We start from the raw sequence: 18,469 nt of genomic DNA, 5'->3' as shown, positions 1-18,469 counted from the left end.
CAGTCTCTGACTGATGGGCATTTAAGTTGTATCATCTACTTTTCCCCTATTATATACATGGGGGCAGAAAACATCTAGTAGGGGATTGTCCTGTAAGTGCCTCTCTGCACGTGTGAGCAAGCATTCTCTTGAATACTTGAAAGTGGAATTCCTGGGTCTGAAACCGAGCCTGCCAAGCAGCCTTCCAAAAAAGGCTGTATCTGTTAAGGATACCGGCAACGTTGTAGGGGAGTGCACATTTCGACGCATCTTCACCAGCACCGGGTATTAATGGTCGTTTTCAATTTTTGATGTCGTGCCTGGTGAATAACGTGTCTCGCGGTGACGGGTTCAAGTAGTCGTGTGCCTGCTCACTTCTTTGTTGCCCTCCGCACCGTGTCTTTCAGCCCGGCCGCCCCACTTCGGTCTCCGCCATGAACGGGCCCACCCTGCAGCCCTCCTCGGCCTCTTCTGCATCCGCCCCCCCCTCGTCGGCCGCGGCAGCGTCGCCGTCCCCGCGGGGCTGGAGCGAGTTCTGCGAGCTGCACGCGGTGGCCACGGCCCGGGAGCTGGCCCGGCAGTACTGGCTCTTCGCCCGCGAGCACCCGCATCACGCGCCGCTGCGCGCCGAGCTCGTGTCGCTGCAGTTCACCGACCTCTTCCAGCGCTACTTCTGCCGCGAGGTGCGCGACGGCTGGGCGCCCGGGCCGCCGGGGTCCCGGGCCGCGCCGCCTGCGCGCGACTACCGAGACACGGGCCGCGGGCCCCCGGCCAAGGCCGAGGCGACCCCGGCCGAGTCGGGCCCCGGTCCCGCCGCCCCCGCGCTGCCCAAGGCCCGCAGCTCCGAGGAGCTGGCCCCGCCGCGACCGTCCGCCGCCTGCACCTTCCAGCACCTGCGCCACAGCCTCCGCCACATCTTGCGCCGCGGCTCGGCCGGGGAGCTGTCCGCCACCGGGGCCGCGGGGGAGGCGGGCGAAGGCCCGGCGCGGCCCGGCCTGGCCAGGAAGCGCCTGCCCTGGAGCCTGGCCCGCGAGCCGCCGCCCGAGGCCCTCAAGGAGGCAGCGCTGCGCTACAGCCTGGCGGACGAAGCGTCCATGGACAGCGGGGCGCGCTGGCAGCGGGGGCGGCTGGCGCTGCGGCGCACCCGGGGCCCCGACGGCGGAGCGGACCGCGTGCTGGAGCTCTTCGACCCGCCCAAGGTAAGCTCCCCGCGCAGGGCGCTCAGAGGGGCGCGCGACGGTCCCGGCGGGCGGCCGCAGAGCACCCAGAGGAAAGCAGGCCTTTTGAAAAATGAAGTGTTTCTTTTAGACCATTTCGAATTTGCATAGAGGTTGCAAAGATCCTTCAGCTATACCCCACGTGCAGTTTTGCCTGTTAACGTCGTACGTTACTGTGTGTTTGCATAACTGAGGCCCCAGCGTTGCTCACTACTGTGAACTGCGCAGTTCTTTGGATTTTGCGTTTCCCCTAATATCGCCTTGTTGGTTCCAGCACACCGTATTCGATTCAGCTGTCGCGTCCCTTTTCATGTGCCTAATGGCTTTGACAGGTTCTACAGGCTTTCCTTGTTTTTCTGATGGCAGGTTTGAGGAGTACCGGGCAGGGGTTTTGTACAACGTCCAGAGACACTGTATGTGGGTGTCATGTGGGCTGTGACAGGTTGGTCCACGTCCTTGAAAACCCTGGCCCAGACTGACCATGACAAATAGGAGGGTTTTTTTTTTTTTTAGGGGGTTCAAAACTGCCACTTGGATTCCTTTGCAAGTCCCATGATTTGTTGATGTCTTATTTCAAGTTTTAAAAATTTTGTGTGTGTTTTTTTTCCTTTTCAACAACTTTGTTCAGCTGTGCAGTTGAGGCTGAAGGGTCAAGGTGTTCCACACACCTGACAAGTTCCATCTTTGACTCAGATGTATCAAGTTGATGGGACCACGTGGCTTTCACCTCATTCCTTTCTCTTTGTGGTTCTATTAGGCTTCCAGAGATGGCGCAAAGCCATGGAATCTTAGCCCTTGGGGGTCAAGGTCTGAATGGAGAAGACTTAGTTATTCATTTAATAGATGTTTATTGAGTACCTACTGTGTACCAGACGGATGCTGGTGCTGGGGAACTGGCATCTTAGTGGGAGCCGTTGAATAAACCTACAAAAGAACATGGAATTATAAATCATATATTGTGTTCTAAAGGAAAAGCAGTGGGGCCTCTGGGAGTATAACTGAGGGGCCCTAATTCGGTGGTTGGGATGGAGTGTTGGCAAGGAACCCTCTCATGTAAGGTACCTTCCTCTTTAAACTTCAGGGCAGCGTCCCACGCATACACTGAAGTGGGTGGGGTGCATCTGAAGCCCCACCCATGTGGCCATGGTTGTGCACACCCAAGTGACCTAGCACCCAGGGGGGCTCCCTCCCACCTCCTCCATGTCTGTAATCCCTCGGCCACCCCCTCCTTCCCCTGATTCCTACTCTGGGGATCCCAGTTCTCTGTTCTGGAACTGCACACAAATGGAATCGCACAGGATGTTGCCTTTTATGTCTGGCTCCTTTTGCTCTGCGTGATGTTGTAGAGAGACTTGTCCGTGTGCATCAGTAGCTCATTTGTATGGATGTACCACAGTTAGCTTATGCATTCACCTGTTGATGGATATTTGGCTTGTTTCTACTTTGGGACTTTCATGCTGTTATGAAATCTGCATGTAGTTCTTTGTGTGCACACGTGCTCCCTTTCTCTCCATTTCTCATTCCTCAAGGTGGCCTTGCTAGGTCATATGGTAAGTGCGTGTTTATGAGAAATTCACATATTTTTTCCAAAGTGGTTGCATGATCTTATGTCCCCACCAGCAGTGTATGAAAGTTGTTTTTTTTGTTTTTTTTTTTTTCCATTTCTAGTCTCACTGCGGCTTTAATTTGCATTTCCCTGATGACTCATGAGGTTAAACACCTTTTCATAAGTTTATTGGCCACTGGAATTAAACCTGTTATGATGTGTGTGTTATTTTTATTGAGTTGTCTCTCCTTATTGCTTTATAAGAGTTTTTATATATCTGGGATATATTTCCTTTTATTGCAAATATCATCTCCCACTCAGTGGGTTGCCTTTTTCTTCTTTCATGGAATCTTTTCATGAACAGATTTTTTTTTTTTTTAATACTTATTTTGAGAGAGCGTGAGCCAGGGAGGGGCAAACTGAGGAGAGAGAGAGTCCCAAGTGAGATCAGCACCTGAGCTGAAATCAAGAGTCTGAACGCTTAACCCACTGGGCCACCCAGGCACCCCCATGAACAGAAATTCTTACTTTTAATGAAGTCCAGTTTATCGATTGCTTCCCTTTATGGTTCGTGCTTTTTGTGTCCTATTTAAGAAATCTTTGCCTACTCAGGGTCATGGAAATCTTTTTAAAAAGTCTTTTCTTCTGGAAACTTTATTTTGGGGAGCCTTCACATTTTGGACCAAGATCGATCTCTAATTAGTTTTTATGTACAGTGTGAGGCAGGGGTCATGATTCTTCCAGGTGTTCCAACACTACTTGCTGATGTGACCATCTTTTCTCTGTTGGATTGCAATGCTGCTTTTATACTAAATAAAGGATAACCTGTGTGCTTCTGGAAGACTCTCCCTTATGTTCCATTGGCTCATGTGTCTCTCCTTAGGCTGACACCACACTGTCCTAATTGCCAAAGTTTCCTAGTGAGTCTTGAGCTAGTGACTTTTGGACCACAGTCTTTATTTAAATTAAAAAAACATTTTTTTTAATGTTTATTTATTTTTGAGAGAGAGAGAGAGAGACAGAGCATGAGCAGGGAGAGGGAAATACAGAATCTGTAGCAGGCTCCAGGCTCTGAGCTGTCGGCACAGAGCCCGACTCAAGTCTCAAACCCACCAACCACGAGGTCATGACCTGAGCCAAAGTCAGATGCTCAACTGACTGAGCCACCAGGTGCTCCGAACCACAGTCTTAATCCTGAGTTAAGAATCTCTCAGTGTTGGGGCACCCGGCTGGCTCAGTCAGTAGAGCATGTGACTCTTAATCTCAGGGTCGTGAGTTCGAGTTGGGTGTAGAGATTAAAAACTAAATCTTAGAAAAATAATAATAAAAAAGACTGTCAGTGTTTCAGGAGGAGGGAACAGCATGGACAAAGGCCTTGAGATGGGTAAGCATTCTGTGTGCTTTGAAGAATGTGCTGGGAGCACAGGGAGGGAAGGTGGGGTGTGTGGGGGGGTATGTGTGGTCAGAGGGGCACGTGAAGAGTTAGTGTTTTATGCCAAACACAATGGGAAGCTGTCAGAAAAACGCAAGTGCAGATAAAAACTCTTCTCATTGTTTTTAAAGTCTTGAGGTTATGGCACCATGAAAGGCAAATAGCGGCCCAAACACATGGTCTTATCTGTGTGACAGCATGGGGTTCCCTATAAAACTTCATTTTTAAAAACAATTTCTGGGGCGCTTGGCTGGCTTAGTCAGTGGGGCGTGTGACACTTGATCTTGGGGCTGTGAGTTCAAGCCCTACGTTGGGGGTAGAGATTACATTACAAAAAATTAAAAATCTTTAAACAATAAAAATAAATAAAAATTTTGTTTTTTGTTTATTTTGAGAGAGGGAGCACGAGTAGGAGAGGGGCAGAGAGAGAGGGAAAGAAAGAGTCCCAAGGAGGCTTCATGCTGTCAGTGCAGAGTTTAGCATGGGGCTTGAACTCGCAAACCGTGAGATCATGACCTGAGCAGAAATCGAGAGTCAGATGCTCAACTTACTGAGCCACCCAGGCGCCCCTAAGAAACAACTTCTGCTTAAAATAACCATCTTGGAAAGCCAGCTCTGGGGCCTTAGGCAAGTGACATCACCTCTCTGAGCCTCAGTTTCCTCCTGTTTACAATGGCACTGCTCATAGTTCCCGCCTTGTGGCACTGTTGTGTCAACGGAGAGTCCCTGGCACGCGGAGCACTCAGTGTCACTGATGGGTGACACCGGTAAGGACTTTGGGGCTGAGAACACACATTTATTTCCAGTGCTGGTCTGGGTTCTCAGTGTCCAACTGGCATGCCCTGTCGAGGCTGCTGTTCTTCAGGAGCCCTGATGGTGGGGCTCCATTCAGAGGCCTTAGGGGCCAGAGGTGGTGTTCGGGCCCTGGTGAAGTCGAGCCTTGGGGTTCAGTCAGTGAGGTTGTGAGTTCAAGCCCTATGTCGGGGGTAGAGATTACACTTACTAAAAATGTAAAAATCTTTACATTTTAAACTTTTTAAAAATGTTTATTTATTTTGAGAGGGAGCACGAGCTGGGCCTTGGGACTCTGTCCTAGGCTCGGTGGTCGCTCTGAGATCTGGAGGGTCTCCCACAAAGCAAACGGCCCTGGCGGGGCCCCTTCCGGCCCCTCCCCAAAGCATCTGTCTCGATGGAGCAGCCCAGCTCCCGCCGCTTCCCTTCCGACAGCTTCCCATTGTGTTTGGAACAGTCTGGGGGCTGTTCCCGAATGTTCCCTGAATGACTTGGGGCATTTAGTCTCTGGGCTGAGGATACTTAGACTCTAAGTCTTGACTGAGTATGCCTGCCAGGTGGGTAGCCTCGATCTCTGACCCTGGAGTTGTTTATAGGAACAGCTTTAGACAGAAGGAAAAGGAAGGTTGAAGGTTTGGCAACCGGTGGGTGGTGGTTAAGGGCTTGAGCTCTGGATTCATACCCAAGCTCTGTCACTAAGAGGGTGCCAGTGCCGGCCTGGAGAAGGCCCTGCTGCCCAGAGCAGGAAGAGGCTTGGAGGACCAGAACTGAGACAGCGCAGCCGCCCGGGGACACGGAATTGGGGCCTCAGCCAAGCAAATGTCCTCCCGAGTCTGAGGCCAGGTGTTCAGGGGCTCACGGGTCAGCTTCACCTCTGCCTCTGACCAGCTGTGCGACCCTGGTCGGCTTCTTCCCCACTCAGCTTCGGTCTGTTCATCTGTGAGCAGGGGTGATAGCAGTCGCCTCAAGGGGCATCGTGAGGGCTGCAGGCGGAGGGAGCTCCTTGCTAATGGGGGTGTAAGTGGAGGCCACAGTCAGGCTGCGGTGGGGGGAGGGAGGGTTGGAGGGTGGTTGGAGGAGACACCGGCTTTTTCCAGTGTCTAAAGATGGATAGAGAAGTCACAGCTTTCTCTGGTTTCAGTGGCATCCCTGCAGGTGGGCAGGAGATGGGCCTCCCTTCTGTGCTCTGGCCTTCAGGAAGAGACTGGGGATTGCTGCCACGTGGGGGGTGGTCACCGAAGGGCCTTTGGCAGGACGTGACACATGAGTGGGAAGAGGTGCCAGTCCCGGAAGATCTGGGTGCAGGAGTCCCAGGTCAATGAAATGGCAAGGGCAAAGGCCCTGGGTGGCCGCAAACCAGGAGACTTTAAAGAACAACCAAATGCCAGGGGCTGGAGTGGAGTGAACAAGAGGAGAGAAGGTTGGAAAGGTGCTGGGGCTGGGTTAGGTGGGGGCCTTGTGGCCCACAGTGAGGACTTGGGAGTTTCAGTCTGTGAGCAGTGGGAGCCCTTGGAGGACTTGGGCCCCGTGGGCTGAGACGCCTGCCGGGACTACCCAGCAGTGGCGGTGGGCTGGAGGAACCCCCTTGGGGCTCCCTGTGCTCTTTAGGGCTGCCCATGGGGGGCTGTGGCATGATTCTTCTCCTTCAGGACCCTCTAGTCTTCGTGGCAACTCATCTGTGGCAACCACCCCCCCTTGGGCGTGCCCAGGGTTGGGCTAGGATGGGGGGCAGCATAGTACTACCTCGAATGGGCACCTACTGTGTGCCAGGCATTGCCCTAAACACTTGATCTCAAGTCCTTCCCGTGAGGTTGAGGCCACTGGCCCATCTGACAGGGAAGAAACTGAAGCTGGGAGGGGCAAAGGGACTGGCTCAGGGTCATGCAGCTGAGGAGGCTGGAACCCCGATCCCAAGGGGTTCCCACCTCAAAGCCCCCAGCCACGCTCTTCAGCTGGCTCCTCGAGCCACAGTGGGTAGAGTGTCAGCTCTCGGGCAGGTCAGGCCCGAGATGTGCCATCTACTCAGCAGTTAAAAGGAAAAATATTTAAAAACAAAAATGTAAAGATTTCACAGAAGAATCCAGATTTCTGGTTTCTCTTATGAAGTCCGTGGATCTGGCAGAGCGGGGCCAGCATCGAAAGAGTGACCCAGCCTGTGCTCTGCAGAGGGAGAGCCTGACGGGAGGTGTGGAGGCCCCAGGGGAGGGAAGAGAGTACAGAAGCAGCCACCGGGCCAGGGGTGAAGCATGGCTAGGTTGGCTATGGCATGCGGGCCGACCCTTTGCCCTTTTGGGCCTCAGTTTCCCCATATATCCAGGCTTGGGTTGGCAGAAATGGTCTCAAAGCCCCGCCAGGTCTGGGGGCCGAGCCTCAGTTTCTCTCATCTGTACAGCGGGGTGATGGCGTTCTAGCTACTCACCTTTTAGCCGACATTTATTTGGCACTTGTTCTCTACCAGGGACCTTACCGACCTGGCTTTCCTGACAGCAGCCCTATGAGAGAACTACTGGGATTACCTCCATTTCATAGATGGGGCAATATAGGTGAAGAAGGGGTAGGTGACGTGCCTGAGGTCACACAGATCTGGAGTGGCTGGGGTGGGATCAGAACCCAAGCTGCATGTGGTGTGGACATGCAACCCAAGGTGCGGGTGGTGGTCCTTCCTTCAGAAGGACTTATGATTCCTGGGGGCTGTGTGTTTAACCAGTGGCCTCGTGTGGGTGGGGGGCATCTGTTCGGAGTTCTCAGACCAGGAAAGGCTCCCTGTGACCATCTTGTCTGGCGCCCTTTATACAGACGGGGACACTGAGGCCCAGAGGGGGCTGGCCAGTGTCCCCTTCACCCAGCACACTCTGCCCTTGGTCTCTGCTCCCTGGCCTGGAGAAGAGGTAGAGGAAGGAGATGGGGGGACACCTCGGGGACTCAGCCCGTAGCTCTGAGCCCCCCACATGCACCACAGGCCACGAGCACCCCCAGGAGGAAGTGGTCTGGTTGGGAGGGGCTGGGCCGCTAGACTTAGGGGGGTCGCTGGGAGGGGGGACAGTTGGACATTGTGGTTCAGGGCCATTCCCGCTCTGTTCCTTCTGATCTGGATGGCCTTGGGCAAGTCACTCAGCCTTGCTGGGCCTCAGTTTCCTTATCTATAAGACGGGATGGCCACGGCCCCTGCCCCCAGGGTTGATGGTGTGGGAGAAGCCGTGGATATGGTATGTGCCGACTGGGTGGCTGAGGGGCAGCCTCAGGCACGTGTCTCCAGGCAGCAGCCACTCCTGGGGTGCTTGGAAGCCACCTGGCCCCACCCGCACACAGCACACAGTCCAGCGGGCACAGTCTGGGGGCCCAGTTTGTGGAAAGAGGCAACCAGGCCTCGGGCGCCCCCAGCTCCCCACCTGGGCCCGGGCTCTGTCCGGGAGGCAGAACTGCGGGTCGGGCAGTTCTCATGCGAGCCTGAGTGACGGCCAGGCCCCTTCTCCCGGGCGCATCCCTATCAGCCTATTGACCGCTCGCTGTGGTTCTTCAGGGTGGGGGTGGCACCACGCCCACTTTACAGTTGAGGACGCCGGGGCTGGAAGAGGCAGAAGGAGCTACAGCGTGGACCCCAGGGGCCTGAACCCGGAGCCCGGGCCCCCGGAGTGTGGGAAAGAGGAAGCCGAGAGAAAGGGATGTCCGCCGGAGGCCTGGTGGTTTCCTCTCCGAGGCAGGAGGAAGAGGAGGAAGAGGAGGAGGGCCGGGCAGGAAGCGGCCAGGCGGGAGGGGGCAGCCTCCTTTTGGCTCGGACAGACCTGGGTTTGAGTCCTGCCCCTGCCCCCTCTGAGCTATGTGGCCTTGGGAAGGGCCCTGTGCCCAACCCCCCCCCCACCCCCCGTGCCTCAGTTTCCTCAGATACTTCCTAAAACTAGCTGAGGGCTGGCCCCCACCTGTGGGGGTTCAGAGGGGTTAACTGAGCTTCCGCCTGTGCGGCACTCAAGTGCGCCCAGCACACCGTCATTGTTCATCAAAGCTTAGCTGCTGTGGTTATTGTCATTATTACTATTCTTATGATTTTGTTTGTTTTGAGAGAGCATGAGTGGGAGAGGGGCAGAGAGAGGGAGAGAGAGTATCCCAAGCAGGTTCCACGATGTCAGTGCAGAGCCTGACGTGGGACTCAATCTGAGGCACCGTGAGATCGTGACCTGAGCTGAAATCAAGGGTTGGATGCTTAATTGATGGGGCCACCCAGGCGTCCCTGTTGTCATTATTTTTATTAGTTGTTTGCAACACAACAGGCACCGCATCTGACACACCCCGTGGAATCACCACAAATGCTGTGAGGGGGCACAATGATGAAGCCATCTCATAGATGAGGAAACTGAGGCACGGAGAGGAAGAAAGGCTTTCCTAAGGCCACACGGCTGGGAAGAGGAAGAGCCAGGAATAGCACCTGTTGTGGGCCTGCCCTCGGCCCCCAGACAGGTGGAGAAACCACCCACCCTCCACTGACAGCCCAAAAGATCTTCTTGGGCCAGGCAGAGCCCCCGTGTCCCTATGGGGAGACAGCTGGGAGCTTTAGAGGCCGGTGGCGCCCCAGTCCTCCCCCTTCCCAGGACGACCAGAGGCAGAAGGCTCCCACGGTGAGAATGGGGTTCCTGTCCTGTTCTGCCTTGAGCTGCTTTGCGAACCTGGGCTGGTCCCCACCCCTCTCTTGAGCTGTGAAATGGGCAGCAGAGGGGCTTGATCTGGGACTGGTGGGGGAGGGAAGGAAGGGGTGGTGGTGAGCAGGGTTCCCGTGGGGGCCCCAAATGCACACGCCGATGCCCCCTATCTGCCCCTTACTGGGGTTCTGTGTAAGATCACTTTTGAAAAGTAGTCTGCCACTCAGAAGAAACCCCTGGCCTTATTGAAACTGTGGGCAGAGGATATCGGCATGCTTCTTTTCAGCTCAAATTCTAGGAATCCACACACTAGAAAGTGCCCCCGAATCCAGCGGTGTGTGTGTGGGGGGGGGGAACTGACGTTCACTTATTGTCACCCCTTACTCCCAGCACTTTTGGGGGTGCTTCCACTGCCCTTCCTGCTCCCCAGGGCCTGTTTGCTTTCTCCAGCTTCTTGAAAGTGGGCCTTCTGTTTTCGTTTGAGGGATAGGGTGTTGGGACAAGACTGTCATCGTAGTCTGGGCTGTGAGCTTGGTAGCCAGGCAGAAGGGCAGGTAGACAGGTTTAGGTTCAGATCTTGGCTCTCGTGTCCTTGATACGCGACTGTGGGTTGGGAGCTTGGCCTTTCTGAGCCTCAGTTTTCCATTCTGGGAAATGGAATGTCAGTACTTGGCATTGCTGGGTGACTGAGTCAAAAGCAGGCTCGGCAAAGGCATGATATGTTTTCATCCAAGAGGTGGAAGAAGCGGCTTCCTGGGTCGGAAGTTGTCACGTCCCAGAGGTGGGTCCCCAGGTGCCCTCCTGAGGATGGGCAGCAGCCTGTACTGGGCAGCAGCTGACAGCCTCAGCAAGCTAGTCAGGCCGCTGCTGGAAATCCCCCACCCGCTTCTTTGTGAATGGAAAAGGAAACCAAAATGCACAAAAAGAGATCTCTGCATTCTGAGCGGCTGGCCGTCAGTGGTGATGGTGGGGTGGGGGGTAGCTTCCTCCCCGAAGGCAGGAGGGGCCGCCTCAGCTTCCTTTTTGGGGCCCCACACCCCTTTTTCCTATCTCCCCTCCCTAACAGAAGAGGCCACTGTTTTGCTCAGGCCATGGACTCCCCTGACATCTCAGGCTCCGGCACCAGTGGGGGACGATTGAAGCGGCACCCGCCACCTGGCCTCTGGATCCTCCCTCACTTGTGGCCCACGCCCGGATCCTCCCATTACCTGCCTGGCTTGAATTCTGACTATCGGGGGGGGGGGGGGGGGTCTGAGGTCCACAACAGCAACAGAGAGAGAAACCTCACTCCAGGGAACGGTGTGGAACTGAGGGGCCCTGCTCTGTTTCATCTGAAATCTTCATGTCATCTAGGAAACTAATGCGCCGAGGGCCTCCACATTTGAGCTCCTAATTTCTGGTGTTGTTTTCTAATAATAAAGCTCATGGTGGAAACCATAGAATGGTAACTGAAAACCACTCCCCATCCTGCTCTGAGACAACCAGCATTTCCATTTTGGTAGAAGTCTCTGTGACCTTTGTTCTTGCATTGCTTTTCTGACTTCTCCCCCAAATTGCAATTCCTTCAGCATTCAGCCATTCTGCATTCAACGCTTACCTCTGGAGCCCCTTCCGGGTGCCAGGCATGTGAGAAATATAGACAGAAACCTTCGGACAAAAGCCCAGCCCTTGTGAGGCTGACACTCTTCATTCTGCCTTGTTACCTGCTTTTCTTCTGCTTAATATTTTTCTGAAATATTTTTCAAGAATGTCTTTTTCATACTGGCTGTGCAGTATTTCATTTACACAGAGAGGCTGTGATGTATTTATTGAGACTCCTAATTCAGTCATTTCTAACTTCCCCGCTCGAAGGCACAACTGTCGGACATGATTGTTTCCTCAGGCTCAATTCCTAGAAAGGGAAGTGCTGAGTCGAAGGCTTTAAGAGTGCCTCTACAGGCTCGCTGTCTCCGTCTCTCCCTCTCTCTCTCTCTCTCTCTCTCTCTCTCTCTCTCTCTCTCTCTCTCTCTCTGAGCTTTACTGAGATACAACTTACAAGTATGTGAAATGAACTATTTCAAGAGTACAGTGGCTTTTGATTTGCTTTTAGAACATTTTCATCATCTCAGAAGGAGACCTTGTACCCATTACCAGTCCCCCCCTTCCATCCTCCCCGCCCTCAGCCCTGGGCAACCACAGATTTGCTTTCTGTCTCTATGGATTTGCCTGTTCAGTGCTTTTCAAATAAATGGAATCAGAGAATATGCTGTCTTCTGTGACCAGCCTGAAAGAAGCTGCTTGGCATAATTTCACTTAGCGTCATGTTTTCAAGGTTGATCCACGTCCTAGCAGGTGTTAGGACTCCATTCCTTTCTATGGCAAAGTAATATTCTATTACGTGGGTAGATGATACTTCATTTATCCATCCATCAGTGAATGGATGTTAAGGTGCTTCCACTTTTTGGCCGTTGTGAACAATCACGCATGTTTTTATGTGGACATAATGTTTTCATTTCTCTTGGGTATCTATCTAGGAGTGGAATTTCTGGGTTACATGATAATTCTGTGCTTAACATTTTATTGCCAGACTGCTTTCCATGGCGGCTGCACCATTTCATGTTCCCACCGGCAAGGGCTCCCACTTCTCCACATGCTCACCAGCTCTTGTCTTTTTGCTTGTAACCATCCTAGTGGGAAGAAGTATCTCATATGGTTTTGATTTGCACTTCCCTGTTGGCCAATGATGCTGAGCATTTTCTTCATGTGCTTACTAGCCATTTCTAATGCTTCTGACTGATCCTTTTCAAACAGCCTTCCAGAAAGGTTATACCCATTTATCTTCTCATTGCCAGAGGTGCCAACACTGGTTATTATTTTTAAAACCTTTGCCAACTTCTAGAGGGGAAGTTGTTATCTTGTCCTTTCTGATTACCGTGGAACTGACCATTTCTTTGTTTGTTTGGTTTTATTTTGTTTTTAGTTTAAATTTTTTTTTTTTAACATTTATTTATTATTGAGAGACACAGAGAGACAGAGCATGAGCATGGGAGGGGCAGAGAAGAGAGGGAGACACAGAATCGAAAGCAGGCTCCAGGCTCTGAGCTGTCAGCACAGAGCCCAACGGGGGGGGCTCGAACTCACAAGCCACGAGATCATGACCTGAGTCGAAGTCAGATGCTTAACCGACTGAGCCACCCAGGCGCCCCTGACCACTCCTCTTTCTAAAAACCATTGAGCTATAAGTCACATGACATCTATGTTAAAGTGCAGTCCATTGGTTTGCACACACCATCACCACTAATATCAGAACGTCTCCATCATCCTAGAAAGAAACTGTACCTATTTAGCAGTCAGTCTCAGTTCCTGTCCTCACCCTCCCTAGCCCCTGGCAACCACTAGTCTCCTTTGTGTCCTATGGATTTTGAGCTGTTTCTCTTACATTTCTTGGTCATATACATTTTTCTGTGGCTTACAAGCCATTTACAGCAATGTCTGCCTTTTTCTTATTGATTTGCAAGAACTTTTTACGTGGATATTAGCTGTCTCATGTTGCAAATATTTCCCCGGTTTGCCATTTGACTTTTGAATTTCAATCCTCAGGTTCTTCATCTCTGGAGGTTTTTAAGTCTACAGGGATCTTTTCCCTTACAGCCTTGTTCTTTGTCTTTTCTGCTTAAGGGGCTTCCCACCCTGAATCAGATAAATACTTGGGTTCTCTTCCAGTTTTGTCTTGGTTTTCTTTTTCACTTTTAATTATTTAATCCATCTGGTTTTTATTCTTTGTGGCTGGTGTGATTTCCTGTTGTTTTTCGGTGTCTGGGAGATGCTGCGTGTGAAGGCGTATCACATAGAAAGCACTCACTGAACGCTGGCTAGGGGTAATGCCACCAGGCCCTGTCCCGCCATGCTCACAAGGGTGGGGGTGGGGTGGGGGGAGCTCCCAGCGTGGTGGCGGCTGCAGCTGTGACCCGGCGGGCTTCTGGCTCCCGCCCTTGTTTCCGGCAGCTCCTGGGCTCGGAGCCCTCCTGGCGCCCCAGAGGCCCTCGCTTTCACCTCTCCTGAATCATCATTCTTAGAAGGCGGGCGGTGGGTCTCGCTGGGTGACTGGTGTCGAGCGCCCCTCTCCTCCGGTGTGCTCCTCCACCCGGGCCCACGACAGAGGCTGCCTCTTAACCACGGCTTTTCCCACCCAGCCGGCATGGCGGACACGGGGCTCTGGCTGCAGCTGAAGCCTGTGTCACCGGGATGAGGGGCTTCGCCCGACTGCTCCAACTTCACAGCAGGGCAGGCGGCTGCGGCCACCTCATCTAAGCCCCGGGGAGGGGGCTGGCCAGCTCCAGGACCCCTGGCCCCATGACACCTGCAGTGATCACCTGCAGCCTCCAGTGGGCCCATCAGCTTTCTTCGGGGGCTCGTCCCCACAGTCTGCAGAGCACGCCCTCCGGGGCAGCAGGAAGGCCCAGCTGGTCAGTGTCTACTTTGATGGCACACCTGGACACGTGATGTGACCTCTTGAAGCTATGGCTTCCCCTTCCGTCTTGACCACAGCCCGGCACTCAAGGCTTGGGGTGTCCCTGGGGACCGAGGTGGAGCAAGCAGCACTGTGAGGGCAGGGCGCAGCCCGGGGCAAGGTGTGGATGGGGACAGAGTGCATGGGCCTTGGGCTCTGAGCCCACATGGGGGCAGGGAGGATTCCTGGCGAGGACTCTGGGAGCAGGATGTGGTTGCTCAAGGTGTGGGCTCATGGCAGCTGGTCTGCAGCGGTGGGGGGGGGTGGGGAGGGGGGGGATGGGAAGGGGTCTGGCTGGTCCCCAATGACCCTGCTCAGGACCGGTCTCTGGGCCTGCTGAGTGCTCCCAGACTGAGATGCCACTTCCGTCTGCAAGAATGTTCCAGGCCACCCAGGACACAAGTTGAATTGATTGAAGCTGGTTGCCAAGCAGCCGGTGACGTCCACCAACTCTTCACAGTGGCTCAGCTCCAGGGTATGGACAGTTGTTTATCCTAATCTGCCACCCTGAGAGCCGAGGGTTTTGGCTAGGATGGTGCCCTATGTGGAGGGCACAACTTGAGTACAGGTGTGGAAGGGAGAAAGCCCGGAGGTGTCAGCATGTAGCCCAGCTACTAAGGGTGGGGGGCCCTGGCTCCCTCCATTCCCATCCCTGCAAGGCCCTGTCCCAGGTGGTGTCGGGTGTGGTGACTTTTGTGACCTTAATGGGGGGCAGGGGGGCGGGGCAAGATCAGCTGATCAAGGTGCCGACGGTTTCACTTGTTCACTTATACCCACGAGCCCGTGCAGGGCATGCGGAACTTCCAAGGGTGGTTCCTCTTAAGCCATGCCCCCCCTAAACTTGGGTGTGGCCCCCCCATGGGCCGACCTCGCAGTTGAAGTTCACCTCCATCCTCACAGATGGTTGGTTCATCCGTGCTTGGCCACTCTTCGTGAACCAGGGCACCCACATCTCACTGGAGGGGATCCAGTGAGTGTCAGGGGAATCCCAGACTGGTTCTGTGCGTTGGGGGTGCTGCCTCCCTCTGCATGGGATCTCCATGTCTGGGTGTTTGTCTCTGTCACGGGAGGTTGCTCTAGCATCTGAGAGGAGCTTTGTGTCCCTGTCATTGTGATTCTGTGTAAGGGGTTGTCTCCATCTCTCTCAGAGGGGGCTCTGTGACTGTCACTGTGAATCTGGCATGTGGGGGGGACCCTTATGGGGTTGAAGGGGAACTCATTCCAGGTGGGGCTTTAGACAGGCCCCCAGCTCCTATCTCAGCATCGTTGGCCAATTATCCACACTATAGGGGCTCCTTAGGACCTGTGAGGGTCTCAGAGTGGGGGAAGGGGAGGGCAGGTGATGGGGACTCTGTTCTTATAAACAGGGTTCTTACATTTGAGAGTCTTGTGTCACCAGAGCCTTTCTGGGGCTCGGGGGGTGGGGGTGGGGGGTGGTGTCTCTCTTTCTGGCACTGGGGCAGGGATCCTGCTTGCCAGGTAAGGGGGGAAGCTGACTTGATCCATGTGGCTTTTCCAGAAGCTTCTCCCATCCCTTTCCTGTTTCTCCTGAGAGAGGGCATAAGGCACAGGGGGCAGACCAAGTCGGGCAATCTGGCTCAGTGAACTGGGTGAGTCTGGGGGACTCCTGTGTACTCAGGCCACAAGCAGGGCCACTTACAGAAGCCCTGGTGGGTGGGTTCCATTTTCACCCCCATTTTACAGATGAGGAAGCAAAAACACAGGAAAGTGATTTATCCTGGTTCACCCGAGAAGTGGCTGAAGCAGGCATGGGAATGCCTGTGGGGGGGGTGGGAGGGGTGGGGGTGGGGGGGTTGGGGCCCAAGGAAGGAAGTGACCTTCCAACATTTGTTCAGCCCCTGGAACTGGCTCATTGCCTTCAGTTTGCCCCCAAAGGAGCCAGGGAACAAGGGGTGTGAGATAACTCACCACACCCCACATTTGCCTCCGCGCCCCCGCATCTGAGGGCTGGGGCCCCAGGTGCCCACCCAGCTACTCAAGTCCCTCATCTGACAAACCCACTCCAAGCCCCTCCTCTGGGTCAGACCCGGTGCTGGGCCCCAGCTCAGAACAAGGTTTGGTGCCCTGTCCCCACCCCCAGAGGAACTCCCAGTCAGATGGTGGGGGCAGCTGCCTCATCAGGAAGTCATGGCCAGGCCTGATAAGACCCGTGCTGAGGGAGAGGCACAGGAATCGCACTAACCACGACTTAGTGACCAGAGAAAGTTCCTTGGAGGAGGGGAGGCTTTCTCTGCCGAGGCCACAGTTTGGATCAGGCATCATGTTGCACATGCAGAGGGAGAACACAGGGGCTGGGAAGAACCGTCTGGATGGAGGTGGGCTCTGGGGCTAGACAGACAAGGGTCTGAGCCCCAGCTCTACACAGCTCCTCCTGAGGTCAGGGTCAAGTTCATTTTGCCCCTCAGGCCCTCCACTTCTCCATCTGTAACTGGGGGGTTACAGTGCTGAGGTGGGGTGTCGCGTCTTCCTTTCGGCCAGTCCTCTGCCCCTGCCAGCTGCAGCCCTGGGAGGCCCGGCTCCTGTCCCCAACTGTCCGCGTGTCCTCCAACCTCACTGCCTTGAAGTACCCGTCACTCCTGCACAGCCCCCCGGTTCCCAGCACTCAGCGATCCCTGGCAAATAAAAGGCCAGTGAGGAGTACTTGGGGGAAAGAAACTGAGCACCTACATTCTGCCTCACTGTGCTCGGTGCTGGGGATGCTGCGTGAACAAAACCAAGTCCCCACGGAGCCTGTTTCACAGGTTGACAAATGCAGGGAAGGAAGGAAAGGGGGCTGTGTGGTTGTGACCGTGTATTTAAACACTGTGGTCAGGAAGGGGCTTCCTGAGGTGGCAGTAAGGTTTGTGGGCCCATGGGGGACTGTCTCTCAGAGGAAGCAGCAGGTGCAGTGTGCTTGGTACACGTAAGGTACACGTAAGAACGGTCACAGCCAGGGCGGCACTAGGACAGGACAATACATAAGGTTGGGAAAGTCACAAGGACTAGGTGGTGCAGGGCCTCGTAGGCAATGGTGAGGACTTGGGCCCCTCATCCTCTAGCAGGGCGCCCCGTGTGTACCTCCTCTGCCCCCAGCATTGGCCATTCTGTCTCTATGGGATGGACAGAGCCCAGTGCCTGGGAAGGAGGGACGGAGAGGGGAGGCGGGCGTGGCCTTCCCACCCAGCACTCCTCTCAGGCGCCAGCGGGTTTCAGATCCACCTCAGGCTCCTGTTAAAATGCAGACCTCAGGTTTCTTTCCAGAGGTCACAGCCCAGCTGGCTGTAATGCACCCTTTGTGTCATGACCAGTAGCCCTGGGAGGTTTTCTTAGCCTTGGCACTGCCTTTGTGAAGTGGCGGACGGGACACCAGCCTCACGGGTGGCCAGAGGAGCACAGAAGGCCCCGACCACTGTTCCTCATGCAGACTGATGGCCCAGAGCTGGGTGGCAAGGGTCTTCTCATGAGAGTATCACCATACCTAATGTTAAGGATTATCCTTTACAATGACCTTCCTACCTCCGTTCTTCAGTATGATGCTCTTTTCTGTGAAAGTGGGAAAAAAAATTTCAATGGTGGTGGCTTATTAATTAGTCCAGAGGCCACTGGTGGACAGCCTGGGCCCTAAGGCCTGGCACATAATACGTGCTCACTAAAGGCGGGGTGGGGGGGATGGGGTGGGGTGGGGAGAGGCTGTCAGCATCATTTCTAGCCACAGCCAACTCCCCTGCCGTCTTACGGATTTGGCTGTACCTTCCGGCCACAGAGTGTTGGCTCTTGCTATTCTCTTAGCCTCCAATGCCTTTCCTTCCACCTTCCCCACTCTGTGGTGTTCAGCAAACATCTACAGCCACCCATTCTGTGCCCTGCTGAAGACAAAGATGGACAAGGAGAGAGACCCTCCTGAGCTCACAGTGTGTAAGTGGGGAGATAGCTGGGTGAGCCAAATGCAGCAGACACGGGGAGTAACAAGGAGGAAAGCTTCCTCAGGGAGGGGCCTTTTTGCTTCTGAGCAGATTGAATCTTTCTAAGGCCTGTGCGCATCCCTCAGGACCTTTCCCTACCCAGTGGAAGCACCTCTGCACACATTCTATCACCAGATTCTCATGGGAGATTAGTGGCATTGTTAGGTCTTACAAGTGTGAGGACAGGCTGGACAGGTACCATCTGTCCACAGAGAACAAGGCAGAGTTGAGATTCAGGGCCAAGACTAATTCCCAAGCCCTAGGATGAGAAGGTTGCTAGCTTCTGAGTAGGACACTGGGTGGCTGAAGTCAGGGGAACACTTGGGTTCAACAGATTTCTCGGTGCTGGCACCGCTCAGAGCCTTAAGTGGACTGTGCATGGGATTCTCCATGCACAAGAGGCTGCCCTCTCCTGGAGATC

General features: G+C 54.3%; 2 protein-coding genes across 3 annotated transcripts in view; one reads left to right on the top strand and one right to left on the bottom strand.

Moving 5' to 3' along the window:
* Window positions 1-18,469, top strand: part of SH2B3 (SH2B adaptor protein 3) — a 38,233-nt gene that overhangs the window by 9,493 nt on the left and 10,271 nt on the right. For both annotated transcript variants that reach the window (XM_058691686.1, XM_058691685.1), the window contains exon 2: window positions 387-1,178. In XM_058691686.1, coding sequence (XP_058547669.1) covers window positions 414-1,178 — 765 coding nt within the window. In that variant the 5' untranslated portion in view covers window positions 387-413. The remainder of the gene's footprint in view (window positions 1-386; window positions 1,179-18,469) is intronic.
* ATXN2 (ataxin 2) overlaps window positions 1,678-18,469 on the bottom strand; it is a 147,319-nt gene continuing 130,527 nt past the window's right edge. Inside the window, exon 26 of the transcript XR_009250699.1 lies at window positions 1,678-2,005. The gene's annotated coding sequence lies outside the window, so the exon portion shown is untranslated. The remainder of the gene's footprint in view (window positions 2,006-18,469) is intronic.

The sequence above is a fragment of the Neofelis nebulosa genome, chromosome 11 (genome assembly GCF_028018385.1).
Source record: "Neofelis nebulosa isolate mNeoNeb1 chromosome 11, mNeoNeb1.pri, whole genome shotgun sequence".
Lineage (NCBI taxonomy): Eukaryota > Metazoa > Chordata > Mammalia > Carnivora > Felidae > Neofelis > Neofelis nebulosa.
The sequence above is the reverse complement of the archived record's forward strand: the minus strand, read 5'-3'. Positions and strand labels throughout refer to the sequence as shown.